General features: G+C 64.2%; 1 protein-coding gene across 6 annotated transcripts in view; it reads left to right on the top strand.

Annotated features, from left to right (window-relative positions):
• The window catches only part of HDAC4 (histone deacetylase 4), a 326,302-nt gene that overhangs the window by 246,449 nt on the left and 55,221 nt on the right, over positions 1-24,632 (top strand). For 5 of the 6 annotated variants that reach the window (XM_062193964.1, XM_062193956.1, XM_062193938.1 and 2 more), the window contains 6 exons: positions 2,708-2,839; positions 4,087-4,199; positions 7,736-7,852; positions 7,929-8,112; positions 11,063-11,298; positions 23,092-23,313. In XM_062193964.1, the coding sequence (XP_062049948.1) occupies positions 2,708-2,839; positions 4,087-4,199; positions 7,736-7,852; positions 7,929-8,112; positions 11,063-11,298; positions 23,092-23,313 (1,004 nt within the window). The remainder of the gene's footprint in view (positions 1-2,707; positions 2,840-4,086; positions 4,200-7,735; positions 7,853-7,928; positions 8,113-11,062; positions 11,299-23,091; positions 23,314-24,632) is intronic. The other variant, XM_062193947.1, reaches the window with a different exon arrangement.

The raw sequence follows: 24,632 nt of genomic DNA, 5'->3' as shown, positions 1-24,632 counted from the left end.
GCCGCAACAGCTGATGCTGGGCCAGGCTGAAGCCAGGAGCCAGAAGCTCCTTCCAGGTCCCCCACACAGGTGTAGGGGCCCAAGGACTTGGGTCATCTTCTACTGCTCTCCCAGGCCCTAGCAGAGAGCTGGATCGGAAGTGGAGCGGCCAGAACTCACCAGCACCCACATGAGATGATGGTGCTGCAGGCGTTGGCTTCGCCTGCTGTGCCCCAGTGCTGGCCCTGGGCAGCCACTCTTCCATTGTCCTGGGCTCTGACTCAGAGCTGATGAAACAAGGCCAAACCAGACCATGACCACGGTCTTGCCAGCTCAACCCTCCTCCCTTCAGTTGGCAACGTCTTCGCCCTTAGCACTGCGAAGTGCACCCCAGGGAGCTCCTTGGCCAGGGTCCAGGGTGGCCCTGGGGACAGAAGGTCCTGTCGGCAGAACTCTCCCCAGCGGCCGCCACGCTGGCGTGGCTCGTGGCCGCTGTTTGTTTTGGGGAAGCGAGGTCCTAAGGCCTACGGTCCGTTTCAAGTCGGCAGCCCCAGCCTCGGCCTGAATTCTCACCCCGACGGCAGGGCCAGGTCCCCACGCTGGCTGTGACCTTGGAGGAGGCTGGCGTCCTGGGGCCGTGGGTGGTGCTGGGCTGCCCCAGGGGCTGTGGCTGCCAACAGCAGCCCCTCAAGCTTCCGCCCTGACAAGTGTTACCCTGGCTCTGCCCTTCCCACTGTCGCCGACACCTGAGTTCACAGCCGCCACGCAGACATCGGCCGTTGTGTCTGATGCACGAAGCACGCTGCACGAAGCACGCTGCACTCCCGCCTCACTCTTGCTCTGCCAGGCTGGGCCTGCAGTGGGCAGGGCAGGTGGCCCCCGGCTGCTTTTGCCTGTCTGCCCGGTGGGGGCGGTAGTGCCGTCTGTGTGGCAGAGGGAACAGCAGGTGCAAGTGGGGTCAAGACCACATGCCCGGGGGAAGGAGGGGGTCGCCTGTGTGGAGCTCACCCAGACAGGATGGCACCACGGCTTCCTCGGGAGCCAGACGCCTCCCGCTAAAGCCGCAAGCCCGACTCCCTCTTTCTAGGCAGTCTGTGTGTCGTGTGAACCTGCCAGTGCACCCCAGCCCCGCCCCGCTGTCACCACGCCCTGCCTCGAGGCTCCTCCCTGGGCCCCATCAGCGTGCTCCCCCACTCACCTTGGCTGTGCACGTCTCCCAGCAGTCCACGCAAGTCCTGCATGGAGGGAGCGTTTTGGAAGCCACGCGTGCTGGCAGATCTCTATTCCGACGTCCAGGATTGGCCAAGGGTTTGGGGGGAAGAGGAGTCCTCTCCGGAGCATTCTGGCCATCGAGCCCTGTTCTTTGTCCCCAGAACTCGAGCCGAGAGCTCCCAGCCGGCGAGGGTCTCTTGGCGCCCTCTCCCCCGGACAGGACCCTTCCGCACTTCTGACCCTGGGGCTTCGCGGATTGGGTGTGGGACCTTCTCCCTGTCACTCTCCCTTTGGAAGACGGCAGCTTCGCGCTCAGGGCTCGGCCTCTAAGCTCTCCCTCCCTGTCTCCGCCGGATGGCCGGGAGGAGCCGCCACGAGCCTTGGCCTTTGCCCTGGCGATGCCCTCAGCTGCCCGTTGCGGGCTCACAGCCCTTCCCCCAGGGGCTCTGGGCCCAGAGCAGGGCCCCCGTGCCTCAGAGCCCACTAGCCCTTCGCCGAGGCTGCCTGCTATCAGCTGTGGGCCATCTCACGAGGCAGCCTATGGTGGGGCTGCTGTGTGGAATGGCAGGTTGGTCTGCCCTTCAGCGCCGGCATCCATATCACAGGGTTGGTACAAATCCCAGCTCATCCACTGCTGACCCGTGAAGACAATGGATGGTGACCCGAGTACTCTGACCCTGCTGCTCATGTGGGGGACCCGGATGGAGCTCTGGCTCCTGGCTTTGGCCTGGCCCAGACCTAGCTGTTGTGACTGTTTGGGGAGTGAACTAGTGGATGGAAGATCACTGTTTCGTTCTGTCACTCTGCCTTTCACATAAGTAAATTAATTTTTTTAATTTATTTATTTGACAGGTAGAGTTATAGACAGTGAGAGAGACAGAGAGAAAGGTCTTCCTTCCGTTGGCTCACCCCCCCAAATGGCCGCTATGGCCGGAGCTACGCCAATTGAAGCCAGGAGCCAGGCGCTCCGTGCGGGTGCTGGCGCCCAAGCACTTGGGCCATCCTCTACTGCCCTCCTGGGCCACAGCAGAGAGCTGGCCTGGAACAGGAGCAGCCAGGACAGAACCCAGTGCCCATATGGGATGCCGGCAGCATAGGCAGAGGATTAACCAAGTGAGCCATGGTGCCAGCCCCGTAAATTAATGTTTTAAAGAGTGCGGTTCAGATAACATTGTTCATGGGCCTGAAATCATCCCTTGTTTGTCATTTTTCCCAGATCTTGGAGCAACACTGCTTTAAAGATACGGGTAGATTATGATTATTCAGGAGAATATGGTTTAAGAGATGTTGCCTTTATGCAGCTGGCACACCTCGCCCGTTCCCCGTCATGACCAGTGAGTCAGGCATCACCCACGTGTGGTGACTCCGTGTCCACACAAGTGCAGCCCACGCTCCCATGTGCCTGCTTGTCACTGCCGGCAGGTGTTTGCCCACAGTGCGTGGCGTGAAACTGCCAACAAGGTGCCCGTGAGTCCGGCCGGCCCGCGTGTCGTAACCGCGTCCCCTGTGTGTGCAGCTTCCGAACCGAACTTGAAACTGCGGTCCCGGCTCAAGCAGAAAGTGGCCGAGAGGCGGAGCAGCCCCCTGCTGCGCAGGAAGGATGGGCCAGTGGTCGCCGCTCTGAAAAAGCGTCCGTTGGATGTCACAGGTATGGCGGGTATGTGGGCGCACGTGTCGCCGCGGCTGTTCTCCCTGGAGCCTCTGGACACTCAGTCCGCCTGACAGGCTTGGCCACGCGCAGTCCTGGGCCCCTCGTGCCAGGTCCGCAAGGCCTGGCCACCCAGGCTCCGCGACCCGGAGTCCCTCGCCAGGTCCCTGCTCCCAGCGCCAGCTGCACAGAGCTGCGGTTTCCCGGCCCAGGGCAGGGCTGTGAGCTGCTGCGGCGCTGCGGGCATGTCTGCAGGGCTGGGTGGGTCTCCCCTGCCCTGGTGGTGGTGAACCTGTGTTCCTGCCCGCTCACCGCCCCCCTGCTCAGTGGTCTCAGAGCCACTGGACGGCCCTAGAATCTTCTCCCGCCAGTGCACAGTGACTGAGTGGAGGAAAAATTGCACTGTAGCCCGTGGTAGACCTGCTGGCGCCGCGGCAGCGCCCCCTGGTGGTGCACTCCTGGAATGTTCCAAGCATTGCCCTTTGGAAATTTGTCGCCAGGTGCTGCTGTTCCTAAACAGCCACTAAACCCAACTTCAGAAGCCCAGAACCCTGTGTCAACACGGAGAGCCACGGAGACCTCGGCTGCCGTGGCCAAGAGAGGGAGCTCGGTGCTGAGTGTGGCTTCTCCGGCCACACGGCTCTCGCTGGCACCGGGGCTGAGCCACTCAGAGGGTGAGAGGCTCCCTATGCGTGTGGATGGCAAGGACACAGCCCAGAGGCCGCTGGCTGCGTCTGCGCCCCGCACCTGGTGTGGTGCTGAACGCGAGCTTCAGTTCAAAGCGCCAACGGCAGGCTGCCTGGTTTCAAAGTGAGTTTTTCTAGAGAGCGCAGTGCGTGTGATCTTTCACTGCCCAGAGTCGTTTGCTCTGTGCTTCCTGGTCTTCTGTTGTTAGGATGTGCCAGTGGCTGAGAGCTTCTCTCTCTGGGACTTAAATAGCTCCTCGGTTCAGAAGGCACATGACGGCTCCACGTGTGTATCCTGAGCCCCCAGCGGGGCCTTGCTGGAGGCGTGAGCTCTGCGGACTCCTGCGGACAGCAGGGCGGGCCTGAGACTCGGGGCGCTGGCCGCAGAATCCCTGTGCAGGAGCACAGGCGTGTTCCCTGCTGTCGGGTTTCCACAGTCCCGAGCCCGCAGGCAGGCGTCCCAGGCAGGCCGGCGCCGCTGGGCTGCAGGTGAGCTGTGCCGTGCCCTGCGGGGACCCCTGTTGCTCAGGCCGCGCTCACCCGACGTTTCTGCCCCACCAGACTCTGCGTGCAGCAGCGCCCCGGGCTCCGGGCCCAGCTCGCCCAACAACAGCTCTGGGAACGTCAGCACGGAGAACGGCGGCGTGCCAGCCGCACCCAGCATCCCCACTGAGGTCAGTGCCGTGTCTGCTGTGTCGTGTTAGCTGCTGCCCTCCCCGGGGGTGGTAGGGTGTGCGCAGGAGTGCCCCCGCTCCCAGTGGCCAGGCCACCGCTCTGAGCCCAACATGGTGCCTGGCCTCTTCCAGAGCGTGTTTCAGACGGCCTCATGCCAGCCTGGGTGCCCACAGTGCCCTGGGCAGCAGCAGGGCCCTCCAGGAGGCCCTGAGTGCACGGGAACCCTTGCTGAGTGAGTGTTCCTGGCTGTTGGGTGTTGAAAAAGCCACAAATTAACATGTCGGCTGACGATCCACGGGTCGGGGCGAGCCAGAGGGTCGGCCGAGATGAGGGCAGCCAGGGATCGAGACCTGCGCCCCTTCCTTCCTCAGCCCCCCAGTGCTGCACGGAGGGCCCTGGGATCCCCTGCAGTGCTGATGGCAGAGCCGGGAGTGGAGTGGGGAGGAGGCTCGCTGTGGGCCGCACCCTCAGCCACAGCCGGGGTGACCCCGGGCCACCGGCTCCCAGCACCTGGACCCTTCACACCCTGCCCTTACTGCACGAGGGTCTCTGATGTCCTAAGCCCGGGCCAAGTGAGAATGTGCCAGGAGGCAGCCAAGGCCCACTCAGCTCAGCGCCCAGGGCTGTCAGGGCAAAGCCCTCCACAGGGGCCAAAGAGGGCAGCCCAGGCAGCGAGCCTTCTGACACCATGAGTCTCGGATGCCGTGTGACCGCAGGTGGGGCTCTCTGTGTGCTCGCGGCCCCCTCGGACGCCGTGTGCCCGCAGGTGGGGCTCTGTGTGCTCCTGGCCCCCTCGGATGCCGTGTGCCCGCAGGTGGGGCTCTGTGTGCTCGTGGCCCCCTCGGATGCTGTGTGCCCGCAGGTGGGGCTCTTTGTGTGCTAGCGGCCCCCTCGGATGCCGTGTGCCCGCAGCGGGTGCTCTGTGTGCTCGTGGCCCCCTCGGATGCCGTGTGCCCTCAGGTGGGGCTCTTTGTGTGCTCGTGGCCCCCTCGGATGCCATGTGCCCGCAGCGGGTGCTCTGTGTGCTCGTGGCCCCCTCGGATGCCGTGTGCCCTCAGGTGGGGCTCTCTGTGTGCTCGTGGCCCCCTCGGATGCCGTGTGCCCGCAGCGGGTGCTCTGTGTGCTCGTGGCCCCCTTGGATGCCGTGTGCCCTCAGGTGGGGCTCTCTGTGTGCTCGTGGCCCCCTCGGATGCTGTGTGCCCGCAGCGGGTGCTCTATGTGCTCGTGGCCCCCTCGGATGCCGTGTGCCCGCAGGTGGGGCGCTCTGTATGCTCGTAGCTCCCTCGGATGCCCTGTGCCCACAGCAGGCGCTCTGTGTGCTCGTGGCCCCCTCGGATGCCATGTGCCCGCAGGTGGGGCTCTCTGTGTGCTCCTGGCTCCCGGAGGTTGTCACGCACTACACCCGGGTGTTTTGTCTCCTTTCCCAACTACTAAAGGGAATCTCGTCCCCCTAGGTGGCATCCCATGGGGACAGGCAGGGCCCAGTGCTCACTGGACCTCGAGGCAGGAAGACGTGGTGATGCGAGGTTGCAGCCAGCAGCCTGCACGTTCCCTGAGCCCCGTTCTCGCTGCCTGGCTCTGGTATGGGCTCTGCCCTCCAAGCCACCAGTTAAGCACTCACTTAGATCATTAGAAGTTGTAACCGTCCTCCTCTGTAAGACCGAGGTCATGGCTGACACCGACTGCAATTAGCCTGAGACTGCAGCCTGGACGTTGCCCGAGGCGTGGTGCTAACCCGGGTCCCGCCTTGCTCACGTGGTCAGAGGCGCTGGTGGATTCAGTGTGGTGATTCCCTACACAGTGGTTAGTGCTGCAGCCGTGCCGTGTCGAGTGGCTGCACGAGGCTTCAGTTTCTGCTGTGCGTTCTTTTCTACAAACACTGTGACGTGTCCGTGAAGCTGCCGTAAACTAGCAGCACACAGAGCAATCCCAGACGGGTGGGAGGTGCGGTGGTCGGGTCCCGGGTGCACTTCCCTTACAACACTGAGCGCGTCCTTCGTGGATTTCAGACCTCATTAGAAATGGACACCGCTGGAACTTTCTATGTTCCTGGCCAAGGGCTGGCGCTTCCTTCCTGGATCTGGAAGCAGCAGGCGCCCAGTGGCAGGCACCGCGGGCGCAGGGTCCCCGGTCTGTGTGCACCTGCTTTGTCTCTGGAGCCTGAAGCGCTGGTGTACTTGGGAGGCCCCAGACCAGAGAGGCTCAGCCTCCCCCAGTCCTGCAGGCGGCACCTGGCTCCACGCGAGCCCCAGGGCTGCTCTGACTTCCCAGGGCCCCCTGCTGCTGGGGTCATTTGCGGAGTGAACCAGCTGGTAGAAGACCTCTTTCTGTCTCTCCCTCTCTCTGTGTAACTCTGCTTTTCAGATGAAATAAAGAAATCTTTAGGAGAACAAGAAAGCAAGGCGCGTGGGGCTGTGGAGGTGTGGAAGGAACAGCTGGGCTGACCTGTGGCCACCTGTCCTCCCGGGGAAGGAGGACGCGAGTCTCCAGCCCGGGCTGCAGGCCGCTCGCCATCGTGATAACTTTCCTTTCCTAAAAGTTTCCTCGGTGAAACTCGGAACACTCAATGTCTCTCTCCTCGGTGACTCAGGCCGCTGCGAGCCGAGCGAGCATGCTGGCTGCTGAGGTTGCTGGCCGCGGTGCCGGCCGGCTGGCGTCAAAACACAGTCCTCTGCCGGCAAGCACCACCGAGCTCCGCTGTGCAGGGCCACCAGAGGCACGTGCCACCTGCCCGCTGCCCAACTCTGGGGCCACGCCAGGCTCCAGCAGTGGCTCTTGGCGTCCTCCTCTGCCCTCTGACCATGCTCTGGCTTCTGCAGGACATGTCTGAGCCCGTGGCTTTAAAAGCACGTTATTCTGGGAGCTGAGCTGCTGCCCGTGGACTCCCCGGCACTCCCAGGCCTGTCAGCACCGCCCAGAGGCTGGGGAGTTCCGCCCTGTCCCCTCCCAGCTGTATGCTAACGGGGTCAAAGGTCAGAGCGTTCTTAGGTTCCAACATAGATCTCTAGTGGTTCTGTGGAAAGAGCGCCCGGATTGCTCATCCAGCCAGTGCTAGGCTCTGCCCCTGGGCCCATGTGGTGTCACCGCCGGGACCAGTGCGGGTGTAGGTGACGGGGCCGTGGAGCCGTCCGTCGCCCCAGGGGGCTGCGCCGTGCCTTTCTCCCTGGTCACCCCTGTCCTGCACGTTGCGGCCCGGCCGGCACCGTTGTCTCCTCCCACGTGCTGGGAATTCTGCTGGTGCTCACTAATTCCTCTCTGGTTTCTGACTTTGACGCCACAGCTGGGAAGCCATGGCCAAGTTCAGATACGCACGGATTGTTCCACGCCCTCTGCAGGCTGGACTGCCTCTGCTCCTATCAGCACGGGCGATAGGGAGCCGGCTGGGAGCGCGGCCGCCCCGAGCCGCCGTGTGCGTTCCCCGTCTCCTGCCGTGTGTTCAGCCTGGCTTCGCAGGTATCGGGACCAGTGCGGTCTCGCCGCCATTCGCCCGGGCAGTGCTACTGTGGGTGACACCCATCCTGGCTTCTGTCTGCAGGCCAGCTTGGCGCCCAGGCTCGTGACGAGAGAAGGCTCTGTGGCCCCGCTCCCTCTCTACACCTCGCCATCCCTGCCCAACATCACCTTAGGACTTCCGGCCACCGGCCCGTCTGCTGTAAGTGCTCCCCGCAGGGCCGCGTGCGGGGCTGGCCGGCCCGGGCCCGCAGCTGCAGCTTGGCTCTGCTTTGCAGGGCGCAGCGGCCCAGCAGGACGCCGAGAGGCTGGCGCTCCCCGCCCTGCAGCAGCGGATCTCCCTGTTCCCCGGCAGCCACCTCGCCCCCTACCTGAGCACCTCGCCCCTGGAGCGGGACGGCGGGGCGGCTCACAGCCCCCTTCTGCAGCACATGGTGTTGCTGGAGCAGCCGCCTGTGCCAGGTGAGTGACTGCAGGATGCAGGGGAGGGCCTGGTGCCCGACTGTCGTGCCGCCCGGCCGCCTCCCCCACCCCGGGCACCCGCCGGGCTCGGGTGCCAGGCCAGGCGGATGACCCCTATGTGTGCTGAGATCTCAGCCGATCGACCCCAGCTCCCACTGCCGTCTGAGAACTGGCCTTTCCGGGGACGAGGCGATCCTCGACCCCACGGAGGCAGCGTAGGGTCACGGACGCGCCCACTTCCTCTGTGGATCGGGTCCCAGCCCCGAAGTCAGCAGTGGCTGGGTTCTGAAGCTCCTTCTTGACACAGTTAAGGTCACAGCTCCCGGGGAGCTGTTGTCGTGGGGAGCAGCAGTGGTGCTGTGGGAAGTGGAGGTGAGTGACAGCTGCCTTGTAGACAGGCGGGGAGGGGCGTGTTTGCCTGTCTTTCTGACTCTGTGTCGAACGGCAGCCTCCGCCAAGAGACGAGAGAGACACTAGGAAAAGAGGGGCCACAGGGGCTCCCAGGAGCCACACCCTGATGGCGCAGCTGCCCTGCCCGCCCGGGCTCCGGGGTCCCTGAGCAGAGTCCACCAGGCAGCTGCCACCTCCCAGGGACAGCCCCCCCAGAGCAAGGACGCAAGGATGCCTCGGGCAGATGCCCACTCGGGGCCACCAGGAGCTGGCGTCCTCGCACCAGTCGGCCCTGCCTGACCGAGGGGCCGCCGCCTCCTGAGCATGGCTACCGGGGAGACTCCTACACCAACAGCGTGCCTCAGGAAGCATGGGCCGTCCCGGTGTGCTGTGACCAGTACGTCCGGGGAAAGCGTGGCCTTGCTGAAGGCCCGCAAGTGACGGACACGAGCAGCTTAAAGGTAGACACGACGCAGACGCAGGGGAAACAGCATCTCCTCTCAGTGCAGGTTCTCTTCCCTTAGAAACATGGGCAGGGGAGCGAGGCACATCAGCACCCTCCATGGCAGGGGAGCGTGGGCCGTGCCAGCACCCTCCATGGCAGGGGAGCGTGGGCCGTGCCAGCACCCTCCATGGCAGGGGAGCGAGGGCCGTGCCAGCACCCTCCATGGCAGGGGAGTGTGGGCCGTGCCAGCACCCTCCATGGCAGGGGAGCGTGGGCCGTGCCAGCACCCTCCATGGCAGGGGAGCGAGGGCCGTGCCAGCACCCTCTGTGGGGCAGGTGAGAGTGGGCTGTGTTAGCGCCCTCCATGGCAGGTGAGGGTGGGCTATGTTAGCACCCTCCATGGGCAGGTGAGGGTGGGCCGTGCCAGCTCCCTCCATGGCAGGTGAGGGTGGGCCGTGCCAGCACCCTCCATGGCAGGGGAGCGAGGCACGCCAGCGCCCTCCATGGCAGGGGAGCGTGGGCCGTGCCAGCACCCTCCATGGCAGGGGAGCGTGGGCCGTGCCAGCGCCCTCCATGGCAGGGGAGCGTGGGCCGTGCCAGCACCCTCCATGGCAGGGGAGCGTGGGCCGTGCCAGCACCCTCCATGGCAGGTGAGGGTGGGCTGTGTTAGCACCCTCTGTGGGGCAGGGGAGCGTGGGCCGTGCCAGCACCCTCCATGGCAGGGGAGAGTGGGCCGTGCCAGCACCCTCCATGGCAGGTGAGCGTGGGCTGTGTTAGCGCCCTCCATGGGCAGGTGAGGGTGGGCTGTGCCAGCACCCTCCATGGCAGGTGAGGGTGGGCTGTGTTAGCGCCCTCTGTGGGGCAGGTGAGGGTGGGCCGTGCCAGCACCCTCCATGGCAGGTGAGGGTGGGCTGTGTTAGCACCCTCTGTGGGGCAGGTGAGGGTGGGCCGTGCCAGCACCCTCCATGGCTGGTGAGGGTGGGCTGTGTTAGCACCCTCTGTGAGGCAGGTGAGGGTGGGCTGTGTTAGCGCCCTCCATGGCAGGTGAGGGTGGGCTATGTTAGCACCCTCCATGGGCAGGTGAGGGTGGGCCGTGCCAGCACCCTCCATGGGCAGGTGAGGGTGGGCTGTGTTAGCGCCCTCTGTGGGGCAGGTGAGGGTGGGCTGTGCCAGCGCCCTCCATGGCAAGTCAGGGTGTGCTGTGTTAGCACCCTCTGTGGGGCAGGTGAGGGTGTGCTGTGTTAGCACCCTCTGTGGGGCAGGTGAGGGTGGGCTGTGTTAGCACCCTCTGTGGGGCAGGTGAGGGTGGGCTGTGCCAGCTCCCTCCATGGCAAGTCAGGGTGTGCTGTGTTAGCACCCTCTGTGGGGCAGGTGAGGGTGTGCTGTGTTAGCACCCTCTGTGGGGCAGGTGAGGGTGTGCTGTGTTAGCACCCTCTGTGGGGCAGGTGAGGGTGGGCTGTGTTAGCACCCTCTGTGGGGCAGGTGAGGGTGGGCTGTGTTAGCGCCCTCTGTGCGGCAGGTGAGGGTGGGCTGTGTTAGCACCCTCTGTGGGGCAGGTGAGGGTGGGCTGTGTTAGCACCCTCTGTGGGGCAGGTGAGGGTGGGCTGTGCCAGCACCCCCCATGGGCAGGTGAGGGTGTGCCGTGCCAGCACCTCCAGCCCTAGGCTGGTGTCATTTGGCAGCCTGGACACAGCATTAGTACCTGAAGGATGTTGCTGGCATCTTCTGCAGTAACTCAGTGCTGAAAGAGAGCCTGTGATGACTTGAGCCATGGGGACAATGCTTTTTTGCATCTTTGCTTAGGAAGAGCCACGGTGGAGGCCACCAGAGCAGTGGTAGCCTCCTGGGCACAGCCTCTCCCTGATCAAAGCCAACCACCTGGCGCCTGTGGTTGGCTGAGAGGTAGTGTGGCCGTCGCTGCCTTGCCCCCAGGCGTCAGTCTGCATACCCCCGAAGCCCAGGCATAGGCCCCGGGCGGCGGGACAGCCCAGAGCGGTGGGGAGTGGGCGCCAGGGCTGGCAGGTGCGTGCGTGGTCGCCATCAGTCACTCAACGGCCTTCTCCCTCCTCTCTTCTTCCTCTTCCCTCTGCTGTTTTTCCTCCATATTATCTTCAGACTGGTATCTTTCAGGCCTGGGAGCACTGCCCCTCCACACACAGCCCCTGGTTGGTGCAGACCGGGTGTCCCCATCCATCCACAAGTTGCGGCAGCACCGCCCGCTGGGGCGCACGCAGTCGGCCCCGCTGCCGCAGAACGCGCAGGCGCTGCAGCACCTGGTCATCCAGCAGCAGCACCAGCAGTTCCTGGAGAAGCACAAGCAGCAGTTCCAGCAGCAGCTGCACCTGAACAAGGTGGGTGTGCGGCCCTGCTGCCCTGCCTGGGGCACAGACGCAGCACCTGGCCACAGCCGACCGCACCCTGCATGTGGCCCATGGGCCGGCCAAGGCCGTCACCAAGCGTGTCTGAAATCCCCAACCTCACCAGGGTGTGTCTCCCAGGTTCGTCCTCCGAGCCGTTGCACATGCGGCCATTCGCCCCAGGAGTCGTGTGGTCAGAGGTGGGTGGGTCCCGGGCCAGCCCACAGGTCCAGGCACCTGCAGAAGGGAAGTCTCAGGGTGGCGTTGCTCGGCTCGGCCGGGGATGCGGTGGGAAAGGCTGTGTTGGGCGCTGAGTGAGGAAGGGAGGGGCTGGTTTGTGGTAGAGCACTGGGCATTGGCGTGGCGGAGCTGCCTCGGCCAGAGCATGAAGCCACACGAGGGCACCTCAGAGAGCCCCTGGGGTGGAGTTCCGAGGTCAGTTGACTTTGGCCAGCTCTTCTTTGAAATCACGACACGCATTCCCGTGACCTGTGAAGGCCCCTGCTCTGCGTGGGTCTCAAAATGTTGCTCCAAAATAAACAGACTGCGTCCCACGCTCCACGGACTCAGAGCTGTGCGTGTCTGTGCGTGTCTGTCCACACAGACACTGCACGGCTGCTCACTGCAGCCTCGCGCACAAGAGCCCAGCAGAGGGAGCAGCAGGAGCCCAACCAGGGCAGTGGTCACTGCGGCGTGGCCACAGTCCACAGAGGCCGTCACACACCCGGGCACTGGTCACTGCGTGTGGCCACAGTCCACAGAGGCCGTCACACACCCGGGCAGGGGTCACTGCGGCGTGGCCACAGTCCACAGAGGCCGTCACACACCCGGGCACGGGTCACTGCGGTGTGGCCACAGTCCACAGAGGCCGTCACACACCCAGGCAGGGGTCACTGCGTGTGGCCACAGTCCACAGAGGCCGTCACACACCCGGGCAGTGGTCACTGCGGCGTGGCCACAGTCCACAGAGGCCGTCACACACCCGGGCACGGGTCACTGCGATGTGGCCACAGTCCACAGAGGCCGTCACACACCCGGGCACGGGTCACTGCGGTGTGGCCACAGTCCACAGGGGCCGTCACACACCCAGGCAGGGGTCACTGCGTGTGGCCACAGTCCACAGAGGCCGTCACACACCCGGGCAGTGGTCACTGCGTGTGGCCACAGTCCACAGAGGCTGTCACACCCTCAGGCAGTGGTCACTGCAGCGTGGCCACAGTCCACAGAGGCCGTCACACACCCGGGCACTGGTCACTGCGGTGTGGCCACAGTCCACAGAGGCCGTCACACACCCGAGCAGTGGTCACTGCGGCGTGGCCACAGTCCACAGAGGCCGTCACACACCCGGGCAGTGGTCACTGCATGTGGCCACAGTCCACAGAGGCCGTCACACACCCGGGCAGTGGTCACTGCGTGTGGCCACAGTCCACAGAGGCTGTCACACCCCCAGGCAGTGGTCACTGCGGCGTGGCCACAGTCCACAGAGGCCGTCACACACCCGGGCACTGGTCACTGCGGTGTGGCCACAGTCCACAGAGGCCGTCACACACCCGAGCAGTGGTCACTGCGGCGTGGCCACAGTCCACAGAGGCCGTCACACACCCGGGCAGTGGTCACTGCGGTGTGGCCACAGTCCACAGAGGCCATCACACACCCGGGCAGTGGTCACTGCGTGTGGCCACAGTCCACAGAGGCCGTCACACACCCGGGCACTGGTCACTGCGTGTGGCCACAGTCCACAGAGGCCATCACACACCTGGGCACTGGTCACTGTGGCATGGCCACAGTCCACAGAGGCCGTCACACACCCGGGCACTGGTCACTGCATGTGGCCACAGTCCACAGAGGCCGTCACACACCCGGGCACTGGTCACTGCGGCGTGGAATGTCCACGCAGTGGGCCATCAGTCACGGAAGCAGGGAAGCCCTGAGTTTTAGCACCGGAGCCCTGAGAACGCCAATTCTGCAATGGCCAGGGTGGGCAGACCTGCGGGCGGGGGTGGCTGTGGGGCAGCGTCTCCTGGTGTGCTGAGCGCGCTCTGAGTCAGTGCCAGTGTGCATGCCCTGAGGACCGCGTCCGGCCCAGCCTCAGTCAGTGCCAGTGTGCGCGCCCTGAGGACCGCGTCCGGCCCAGCCCGAGTCAGTGCCGGTGTGCGCGCCCTGAGGACCGCGTCCGGCCCAGCCCGAGTCAGTGCCGGTGTGCGCGCCCTGAGGACCGCGTCCGGCCCAGCCCGAGTCAGTGCCGGTGTGCGCGCCCTGAGGACCGCATCCGGCCCAGCCGCAGTCAGTGCCGGTGTGCGCGCCCTGAGGACCGCGTCCGGCCCAGCCCGAGTCAGTGCCGGTGTGCGTGCCCTGAGGACCGCGTCCGGCCCAGCCCGAGTCAGTGCCGGTGTGCGCGCCCTGAGGACCGCGTCCGGCCCAGCCTCAGTGCCGGTGTGCGCGCCCTGAGGACCGCGTCCGGCCCAGCCCGAGTCAGTGCCGGTGTGCGCGCCCTGAGGACCGCGTCCGGCCCAGCCCGAGTCAGTGCCGGTGTGCGCGCCCTGAGGACCGCGTCCGGCCCAGCCCGAGTCAGTGCCGGTGTGCGCGCCCTGAGGACCGCATCCGGCCCAGCCGCAGTCAGTGCCGGTGTGCGCGCCCTGAGGACCGCGTCCGGCCCAGCCCGAGTCAGTGCCGGTGTGCGTGCCCTGAGGACCGCGTCCGGCCCAGCCCGAGTCAGTGCCGGTGTGCGCGCCCTGAGGACCGCGTCCGGCCCAGCCTCAGTGCCGGTGTGCGCGCCCTGAGGACCGCGTCCGGCCCAGCCCGAGTCAGTGCCGGTGTGCGCGCCCTGAGGTCCGCGTCCGGCCCAGCCCGAGTCAGTGCCGGTGTGCGCGCCCTGAGGTCCGCGTCCGGCCCAGCCCGAGTCAGTGCCGGTGTGCGCGCCCTGAGGACCGCGTCCGGCCCAGCCTCAGTCAGTGCCGGTGTGCGCGCCATGAGGACCGCGTCCGGCCCAGCCTCAGTCAGTGCCGGTGTGCGCGCCCTGAGGACCGCGTCCGGCCCAGCCTCAGTCAGTGCCGGTGTGCGCGCCCTGAGGACCGCGTCCGGCCCAGCCCGAGTCAGTGCCGGTGTGCGCGCCCTGAGGTCCGCGTCCGGCCCAGCCCGAGCCAGTGCCAGTGTGCGCGCCCTGAGGACCGCGTCTGGCCCAGCCTCAGTCAGTGCCGGTGTGCGCGCCCTGAGGACCGCGTCCGGCCCAGCCCGAGTTCTGTGGCCTGTGAGTGGCGTGTTAGTGAAGCCGTGGTGAGAAGGAAGCAGAGTGAGACTGGTGATCGGATGAAGGAAGCGGTGGGACCCTGCAGACTCGGAGACGCTGGGATGGATCCCTGGCGATGGCCCCTGGCCCGTGACGGCGCCTGCTGGCCTGTCCTTGGCAGCCTGCAGTGGGGCAAGGCCGCCTGCACTTTCCCTGTGGCACAGTGGGTGGGGAAAGGCAGGCTGGGGAGTGTGGTCCTGGTGGAAGTGGCCAGGCCCTGGAGGATCCGGCGCAGGAGTGGGGCGGGCCTGGAGCGCCCTCCTCGGGGCAGGATGCTGCCCCCTCTCCTGCTTCCTCTCGCTGCCCAGCTCCTCGCAGTGGGCGGAAGCTTTCCTTTCGGGCGCCTGGGAAGGGGAGGCTGCCCCTGAGCTCCGAGGCCCGGGCTCTTGTGTTCTGCACTGCGGGCGGCAGTGCCTCCTCGATGCCCTGCTCCGGCGCCAGCGGCCTGCCTCCCCGCTGGGCACTGGATCACCGCCGTGCTCCCCAGAGGCCCCCACTGGTGGCCCCACCAGCTCTGTCTGCAGGTGGCAGGGAGGGCATGGAGGTGGGCGGGCGGCGAGGAGACGCTCCCAGGGACAGGAGAGCGCCGCTGGCCCGTGCGACTCGGGAGCTGCCGCTGTCTCGACAGAGTGAGGAAGCACTCCCCCCACTGCCTCCGGGTGATTAATTTTGTTGTGTCACCGTCTGACTGATGGGTAGGAGGTTTGCAGAAGACGGGAACACCTGTTCGTGTGTGCTGTAGTCTGGGGAAGAAGGATTTGGAAACAGTAATCTCCCCGGGCTCTGTGCCTTGATTGATTTACGGCAGCGGGTGACAGCTGATTGGCAGGTTTGTGTGGGTCTGCCTGGGACTCTTGGTAGGCAGTGATCTGCCTGGCGCTGCGCGGCATTGCCGCTCCTGCCTGTGACTATGGGGCTGCGCCCCCAGGGCTGTTCCTGGAGGCCCCTGTGTGCTCTGGCAGCAGCGCGGTCCCCGACAGCCTTGCTGCCCCGTTGCTCCCTCTGCCCCCCACCACGTGGCCTCGGGTCACTCCGAGAGGGACCAAACCGCCAGGCCCAGTTGGTACTGCCAGCAGCTTGTGTGGCCACTGTTTCCCTGGCCCAGGGCTGAGAGCTGCCCTGCGTGGCTCGGAGCACGCCCTCCTGCCTCTGTGGCCCTGCGTGCAGCGACCTCCTCCCCGCCAGAGGCGGGGGCGCGTTGTGTGCAGGGCCATCCCTGCAGCCGCCCTGGCCCCACAGCTGGACGGGTTTCCCTTGGGCTCCACAGGCTTGCTCTGGAGCAGGACACCCACAGAAGTTCTCTCGGGTGACATGGCGGCCATGTCCAGTGGCTTGTTGACCAGGGGGTTTGAGTGCCGAGTCCCATCCAGACTTTAAAAATGTCTTGTTCCAAATGTGGCCGGGGCAGGGTGGGGGCGGGGCGCCTTTTGTTCTTACCTAGCTGATAAAGCGGCTCCTCATGGCCCAGGGCCTTGGGACGGCCGCGTGGTTCATTGGCCAAGGCCACGTGGTTCGTTGGCCAAGGCTGGTGTCCCCCTCCTCTCGCTGCCTGCTGCGAGCTGCCCCTCCCCAGCACTGCCCAGCCAGCCAGGGAGAAGCAGAACCGGACGTCAGAGGGCAAGTCGGGTTCTGTGGCTGCAGCCCAGGGCAGCCGGACCTGCCTTGGTGCTGAGCTGGGTGGCCCAACCTGCTCTGTCGGGGCTGCCGCACTGCCCTGGGCACCCAGCAGGGCCTCTCTGTGTCCAGGGCCAGGTGAGGGCCGGCTGTCCCAGGCCTCTGGCTGTCCTTCGCCACAGCTGGAGGCCTCCACTCTGCCAGGAGACCCGGGGGGGCCCGGGCTGCCCTGGTCCCACTGCTATGCTGTGTGCCCAGGAGCAGCCTCTCACGGGCCCTGGCCACCTCCAGGGAGGCGGGAACCCCACCAGCAGCAGGTGAGAGTGTGCAGACATTCTCTCTGACGTCATCCCTGGAGAGAAGTGGGAGGCTCCCCACAAACGTGCCACCCTCATCACGAGTGTCCCTCTCCTCGGGGTCGACCCAGCGTCGAGGGCCCCGAGGCCCCTCAGCTTCCCTGGAAAGCACCTGCCAGTCCCTCACGGGACTGGGCACTTCACCCCCGTCCATAAGGCAGAGGACAGGGGGCCCCCATGTGATGGACACTGTGGGAGCAGGTGAGGCGGCTTGGGCGGGCAGCTGTGCTGCCACTAACCCCACGGGTCGCCTCACACGGCTACGGGAGACAGGCCAGCGGACGGTGGGGCCACCACTGCTGTTCCTGGGACTGCCGCGCTGCCTGGATCTGGGTGACAGGCCCTGGGACCTTTTCCAGTTTGTGAGTCTGCCCTGTAGGTTTGAATTTAAAGGATAATTTGAGAAGGAAAGAGGCAGCTGTCCCTGGCTGCCCCCGCCCCGCCGTAACCTCCATCCCAGGAGCTGCTTTCCTCCGGGGGGGAGCCCCACCCCCTCCCTCTGCTGCCCCCAGAGAGGGGCCCCAGGGCTGCTGCCCCCCCCCCAGGACATTAGATTCACCATGGCCCTGGGGTCCTGAAGGTAGTGGGCAGTTTCTGGGCCTCCTCTGACCAAGGACAGCCCTACAGGGTCACCCTGAGTGACCCCAATGTGACCTCTTCCTGCTTCTCTCCTTCCTCCTCCTTCCTGGTGTGAGGCCAGCTGCCGGCTTGTTCTTGGGCCTCGGCTCCACCTGTGCAGGTGTCTGTGTGTGCATCGTCTGTCTATGCCTGCATATTGATCTGCATGCGTGTGTCTGTGATACGTGTGTATGTCTGCCTGTGTCTCTGAGTGTCTGTGTAGACATCTCTGTTTGTGCAGGCGGATCTGTGTGTGTCCGTGTGCCTGTGCTTGTCTGTGTATGTGACGGCGTGTCTGTGTCTGTGTGTATGTAGAGAGCTGTGTGCAGGTGGATCTGTGTGTGTCCGTGTGCCTGTGCTTGTCTGTGTATGTGACGGCGTGTCTGTGTCTGTGTGTATGTAGAGGGGTGTGTGCAGGTGGATCTGTGTGTGTCCGTGTGCCTGTGCTTGTCTGTGTATGTGACGGCGTGTCTGTGTCTGTGTGTATGTAGAGGGGTGTGTGCAGGTGGATGTGTGTGTGTGTCCATGTATCTGTGCTTGTCTGTGTATGTGACGGCGTGTCTGTGTCTGTGTGTATGTAGAGGGGTGTGTGCAGGTGGATCTGTGTGTGTGTCCGTGTGCCTGTGCTTGTCTGTGTAAGTGACGGCGTGTCTGTGTCTGTGTGTATGTAGAGAGGTGTGTGCAGGCGGATCTGTGTGTGTCCATGTGTCTGTGCTTGTCTGTGTAAGTGACGGCGTGTCTGTGTCTGTGTGTATGTAGAGGGGTGTGTGCAGGTGGATCTGTGTGTGTCCGTGTGCCTGTGCTTGTCTGTGTATGTGACGGCGTGTCTGTGTCTGTGTGTATGTAGAGAGGTGTGTGCAGGTGGATCTGTGTGTGTCCGTGTGCCTGTGCTTTTCTGTGTATGTGACGGCGTGTCTGTGTCTGTGTGTATGTAGAGGGGTGTGTGCAGGTGGATGTGTGTGTGTGTCCATGTATCTGTGCTTGTCTGTGTATGTGACGGCGTGTCTGTGTCTGTGTGTATGTAGAGAGGTGTGTGCAGGTGGATCTGTGTGTGTGTCCGTGTGCCTGTGCTTGTCTGTGTAAGTGACGGCGTGTCTGTGTCTGTGTGTATGTAGAGGGGTGTGTGCAGGTGGATCTGTGTGTGTCCGTGTGCCTGTGCTTGTCTGTATGTGACGGCGTGTCTGTGTCTGTGTGTATGTAGAGAGGTGTGTGCAGGTGGATCTGTGTGTGTGTCCATGTGTCTGTGCTTGTCTGTGTAAGTGATGGCGTGTCTGTGTCTGTGTGTATGTAGAGGGGTGTGTGCAGGTGGATCTGTGTGTGTGTCCATGTGTCTGTGCTTGTCTGTGTAAGTGATGGCGTGTCTGTGTCTGTGTGTATGTAGAGGGGTGTGTGCAGGTGGATCTGTCTGTGTGTCCATGTGTCTGTGCTTGTCTGTGTATGTGACGGCGTGTCTGTGTCTGTGTGTATGTAGAGGGGTGTGTGCAGGTGGATCTGTGTGTGTCCGTGTGTCTGCTTGTCTGTATGTGACGGCGTGTCTGTGTCTCTGTGTATGCAGATGTGTTCTACAGGTGGATCTGTATGTGTATCCATGTCTGCTTGTCTGTATGTGACGGTGTGTCTGTGTCTCTGTCTGTGCATGTGTGTGCTGGGTGTATCTGTGTGCCTGTGCTTGTCTGTGTGTGTGACAGTGTGTCTGTGTCTCTGTGTCTGTGCATGTGTGTGCCAGGTGTATCTGTGTGCCTGTGCTTGTCTCTGTGTGTTACGGTGTGTCTGTGTCTCTGTATGTAGATATGTTGTGCCGGTGGATCTGTGTGTGTATCCGTGTGTCTGCTTGTCTGTATGTGACGGTGTGTCTGTGTCTCTGTGTATGTAGATGTGTTGTGCAGGTGGATCTGTGTGCCTATGTTTCTCTGTGTGTGTGACAGCGTGTCTGTGTCTCTGTGTATGTAGATGTGTTGTGCAGGTGGATCTGTATGTGTATCCGTGTCTGCTTGTCTGTATGTGATGGTGTGTCTGTGTCTCTGTGTATGTAGATGTGTTGTGCAGGTGCATCTGTGTGTGTATCTGTGTGCCTGTGCTTGTCTGTGTGTGTGACGGTGTGTCTGTATCTATGTGTCTGTGCATGTGTGTGCCGGGTGTATCTGTGTGCCTGTGCTTGTCTGTATGTGATGGTGTATCTGTGTCTCTGTGTCTGTGCATGTGTGTGCCGGGTGTATCTGTGTGCCTGTGCTTGTCTGTATGTGACGGTGTGTCTGTGTCTCTGTGTCTGTGCATGTGTGTGCCAGGTGTATCAGTGTGCCTGTGCTTGTCTGTGTGTGTGACGGTGTGTCTGTGTCTCTGTGTATGCAGAGGTGTTGCAGGTGGATCTGTATTTGTAATGCATCCCTGTCTGTGCAGGTGTGTCCATGCGTCTGTGCAGGCCTGTGTGCCCCTGGAGCTGTGCATGGAGCCTCTGTCCTCACGGCCCTCTCTGGCTACTCCCCAGTGCGTACCTCCAGTTTGACCATCTCCCAGTTCCCACACTCAAATTCTTGCCTTTTTGCTGAACATTCCCTGGTCCCCCCAGCACTTGGAGCTCGGTCTGTCTGAGCTGGGTGGACCCCGCCTCTGTCCAGGGATTCCTGTGCCTCCTGCACATCTCACATCCCCTGGTGCAGGGCTGCAGGGCCTCTCCCACCGCCTCTGGACCCAGCACCTGCTGGCCTGCAAGCCTCGCAGCCCCGCCCCATGGGATCTGCCATGCACAGGCAAGAAGCTGTCCCTCTCCCTTCCTCCCCCACCCACGAAGAAGCCGACTTCCGTACCGGGCCCTGGAGGACAGGCCCCCTGGGGCGAGCCCTCGAGCCCGTCCCTGCGTCCTTGGCCCTGACACGAGCCCATCAACGTCTGTTCCCAGGGCCATGGCTGACGCGCCCTCTGCCAGGGCTCGGCCTTTCTGAGCCCCTTTTCTGGGACTCTGAGTCCTTTCGGCAGTCTTTGTCCTTTGCTCTGCCAGCCAAAGCTCTCAGCTGACCTCCCTCAGCCACTCAGGGGCCACATCTTGTTTCCTGGCAGACGGTGCCGGGCCCAGGGCCCTGAGGGCAGCTGAGCTCCCGGCCAGGGGCCAGGCGGTCCTGAAAGCCTGGGCGTGGGGTGCCTGCTGCGGAGGCTGCTGGAGGCTGCTTCGCTGCCGGGGCTTGCCAGCGCCCTCTGCTGGCAGGGACTAGGCGCGCGCAGACCCCTCCAGGGTCCTGTCCCAGGCTGGAGTCAGGGTCTGGGAAGATGAAATTGACAAGTTTAGGCAGTCTCAGGTCTCAAAAATGAAGCGGAACAATGCATAAAAGCGTACTCTAAACAAAACACCTGGGAAATCTGTAAACGTAACCGAGCCTCCTCCCAGCCCTGTTGAGGTCTCACTGGGCAGACATGACGCTTGTGTGTGTGCGCAGGGCAGTGTGATGCCACGTCCACACGTGGCCCCTGGCCTGCTGCAGGCTCCCGTCCTGAGAAGCCTGTCCAGGTGACAGTGTTGCACGTCCTCTGTCCTCCCAAATGTCACTGCCCAGTGGCATGGAGCGCTCGAGAACACCGCAGGTGCCCAGCGTGGGCACGGGGTCGCACCGTGCAAGGCCAGTCTGGGAAAAGATGCGGACACTGTGTGGTTCCTGCTGAGCACCAGGGTCGAGCACTGAGCCGTCGTGAGCTGGGGGCCGTCTGTACCTTGTGTATGATCACCACAGTGGCCACGTGGGTGCCGGTGTGGCTGTCATGGAGAGCCAGCCCTCAGCAGCTGTCGGGGAGCTCTTAGCACCCCCAGCCCACACACCTCATCCTGCTTGTCCACCTTTTGGGCAGCGTCTCCCCACGTGCCCTGCCCTGCCCTGGCAGCCCTGTCCTGCTCTCGGCTCCCTGGGCACGGGACTTGGCCTGGGGTTGCAGGTGAAGGATGGGCCATGTTTTCCGGTCCGGGCCTTTGAGTCGAGCTCTGTAAAGTGGATCCTGGATGACGTCAGGGGTCACAGACCTAACCTGCCGCCTCTGCTGTCTTAGCGCAAGGCCGGGCGGGGCTCTGGGCGTGACCACGTGCCGCTTTTCTGTGCGGGCTTCATGTGGCCTTCTGTGGGAGGCCTGGGACCTGCCCAGCCCTGACGGCTTAGACTGCGGAAGGACCACGCAGGGTGTGGACCACAGGGCAAGTTCGCTAGGATTCCAGGGGACCCCAGGGCTCTGTGATGGCAGCACTGGCTGTGTCTGGAAACCTGAGACTCCTCCAGACAGGGCCTGTGCCGGCGGGAAGAGGCGTTCCCCACAGCCGGGACTCTGCACGTCTCTTCCCTCCCCAGTAGGTGAGCAGGATGGGGGCAGCGAGCCGCCGACACGGAGATCGTCCTCCGCCGCCTGCTGGGGGCCGCCTGCCTCCTCTTCCCTCTGAGCTGTCTGCTTGCCCACTGCACCCTGTCTCGCTCCTCCTCGGCCCACATCGTCCTCTCTGGTCCGCAGGTGCGGGGGCCAGCACGAGACAGAGGCGCATCCCGGTGCCCCTTCCCCTGTATGTGGTCTGTCCCTGGCCGTCAGCGCTTCCTCCTCCCCTGCCCTCACTCCCCGCCACCGCGTCTCACAAGCTCTTTCTCCAGCCTTCGATGCTCCAGGCCTGCTGGCATCCCGGCAGGCCCCAGCGAGCTCTGCAGTCTGCCTCCCTCACCTCCTTCCACCTCGCACCTCTGCCTGGAAGTCTGACACACTCTCCCTGTCCTGGGGCAAGCATGGGTGACAACCACACAGCACAGAGACAGGAACGGCCCCACCCTTACATGAATTGCCGACTGCAGGCAAGATGGGTAAAGAAATGGGCGACCATGAAGCCAGTGGAATCTCCAGTGGGGTAACACTAGGGGTGTGAGGAGTGGAGGGGAGCGCGTGCCTTCCCTCGCGGGCTCAGAGACGCTTGTTCGGAGCACAGCGCGCCCTGGGGCTGCAGGTGCCTCTAGCAGCTGCATCAGTGGCTAGGGCAGGGAGGGCAGGTGCGGGTGTAAGCAGAGCAGTTGGCGTGGCCGGGGAGCAGGGGTGAGTGAGCCAAGGAAGGAGTCAGGGATCTGTGTAGGGGAGTAGCTGGGTGAGGAGACGGGAGAAGGCAGCGCCCGGGCCCGGGGCGCAGTCCACGCTGAGAAGCCAGTGCCTGGAGGAGGAGGGGTGGGAAAAGGAGCACAGGCCTCTCAGATGGTGGGGCTTGGGCAGAGCTTGGCTGGATGGGGCTGGGGGCTCTGTGTGCTGCTGGGGTTCGGTGAGGAGGGAGGGGACTGGCAGAGACACCCTGGTCCCACTTCACGGCACTGGGCACCACATGAGGGGTCATCAGTACTTGTGTCCACAGCAGGGAAAAGGTTTCCCGAGAGGAAAGTGAGCCCCGAGCAGGCCCAGGACAAAGGGAGACGGGAGTGAGCCCGCAGAGGAAGTGCCGCCGCCCTCTGTGCTGACGGGCCGGGGGGGGGGGGGGGGGACACAGCACTTCCTGGGACTCGCTAGGAGTCGTTGGGCACCACAAGGAGGTCTCAGCGCCTCTGCAGTCTGGCCGGTGAGTGTCTTCGGCCGGTGACGGGTCGAGAGGGTGGTGTCTGTCATCAGCTGTGAGGCTAGCGTTGTCCCTCTGCAGACCCGGGTGACACCTGCAATGTGCTTCAGGCTTCTCTGTGCCTGATATACAGGAGGTGCTTAATAACCGTCAGGTGCTGGCCTGTCTTCTCCCTGGGCTGGGAGCCTGCTGGACACTCGCTTCTCAGCACCATGGACAGCACCTCGTGCCGCTGTGGGTGAAGGAGTGGCACCTGCTGGCCTGGGTGTAGGCTGCCGATACACCTGCCAGGTTCTCCGCCCCGTGCTCCCAAGGAGTGCAGGGTATGGGGACCCTGTCACTCAGCTCCGCTTGTTGCCCGGCAGATCATCTCCAAACCCAGCGAGCCGCCCCGGCAGCCTGAAAGCCACCCCGAGGAGACGGAGGAGGAGCTCCGCGAGCACCAAGCCCTGCTGGACCAGCCGTACCTGGAGCGGCTCTCTGGGCAGAAGGAGGTGCAGGTGAAGCAGGAGCCCATTGAGAGTGACGAGGAGGAGGCGGAGCCTGGCCAGCGCCCGCCCACAGAGCAGGAGCTGCTCTTCAGACAGGTGAGTGTGGGCACTGGGCGGCGGCCCAGCAGCCCCCCACGTGGTCATCAGGCAAGGGCACCCTGCTGCCCCTGTCACCCAGGGCCTGTGTTTCCCTGTGTTTCTGGTCCGTGTCAGCCGGGCCCAGGCAGTGGGGCGTTTGCCTGCTGTGCGTGTGTGTCTGCCCGCTTTCCACACAGCCAGGCGTTCCCAGCCGGAACTCTGCCCGGCTGCCGGAGGGGAAGACGGGCCTGGGTTGTTAACTGATCAGGAAGGCGGGCAGGGCCTGGGCAGGACCTCTGGGGCAGAGTGCGAGTGAGCGTACCGCGTGGGCACTGACGTCACTAGCCAAGCTCACAGGAAACTGGTGAGCAAATCCAGCGACAAGACGCTGGGTCAGCAGGAACCGTGGCCGCTCGGCCGCTCGCAGGAGCCCCCGTGCCCGGGCACCACTGGTCCCTCGGGAGCAGAGCCGTGGAAATTGATCGGCTCCCCAAGGGGTGGCGCCCAGGGCCTGCACGCAGGGTGCTGCCTCGTCCAAACCTTGCTGTATTCCGTGCCACTGCCCAGGTGTGCGGCGTCTACGCAGGCGGCACAGTGTGGCTCTTACCTCAGGCTTGCACTGTTTGCCACCAAGCCTGCCAGTGCAGGCCTCGCACCCTGGGAGCACCTGTGCCTGCGTCGGCAGCGTAGATCGCTAGAGCTTCTCCATTGGGAGCAGGCCGCACTGCCCTTAGTCCTGGAGCTGACCGCAAGGTCTGTTCCCGCCGCTCGGGAGAGAGGCCCTGTCTCTGGTTTCAGGCACTGCAGAGTGCAGGTGACAGAGGGAGCCCTTGTCCTCGTCCTCTCGTGTGGGCACACAGATGCCGCGAGGCGCCCTCCCCATGGCACGGGGAGTGCCGTGAACACTCATGCAGGAAGCGGCTCTCTTCCGAAACCCGAGTGCGGTGTGCCAGCACGGTGCCCACAGGGAGCTGGAGGGGACGTCTGGAGGAGCCCGAGTGCGGTGTGCCAGCACGGTGCCCACCGAGAGCTGTAGGGGACGTCTTGGAGGTGATACAGTAGCCATTCACTTAGGAGAAGGAGCCTGGTCTGCGCCAGGTGGCGGGCCTGGGGGCCCACGGGTGGCTTCTCCCGGCTCCTCCGGCCCCGCACCCACCCCGGCTCCCTTCCGCTGCTCTCCTCGGGCTCTTCCTGGAGATGGCAGAACCAGAGCCTGCGCGGGGACATTCTCTCCTCTCTGGCCAGAGGCCCTGGGGCGGCGCCCACTTCCCATCCAAGCCTGGGGCCGACCTGATCTTACAGAATCGCAAGATCTGTTCATCAGAAGAGACAGGACG

Source organism: Lepus europaeus, chromosome 1 (genome assembly GCF_033115175.1).
Source record: "Lepus europaeus isolate LE1 chromosome 1, mLepTim1.pri, whole genome shotgun sequence".
In the NCBI taxonomy this organism is placed as follows: domain Eukaryota; kingdom Metazoa; phylum Chordata; class Mammalia; order Lagomorpha; family Leporidae; genus Lepus; species Lepus europaeus.
The sequence above is the reverse complement of the archived record's forward strand: the minus strand, read 5'-3'. Positions and strand labels throughout refer to the sequence as shown.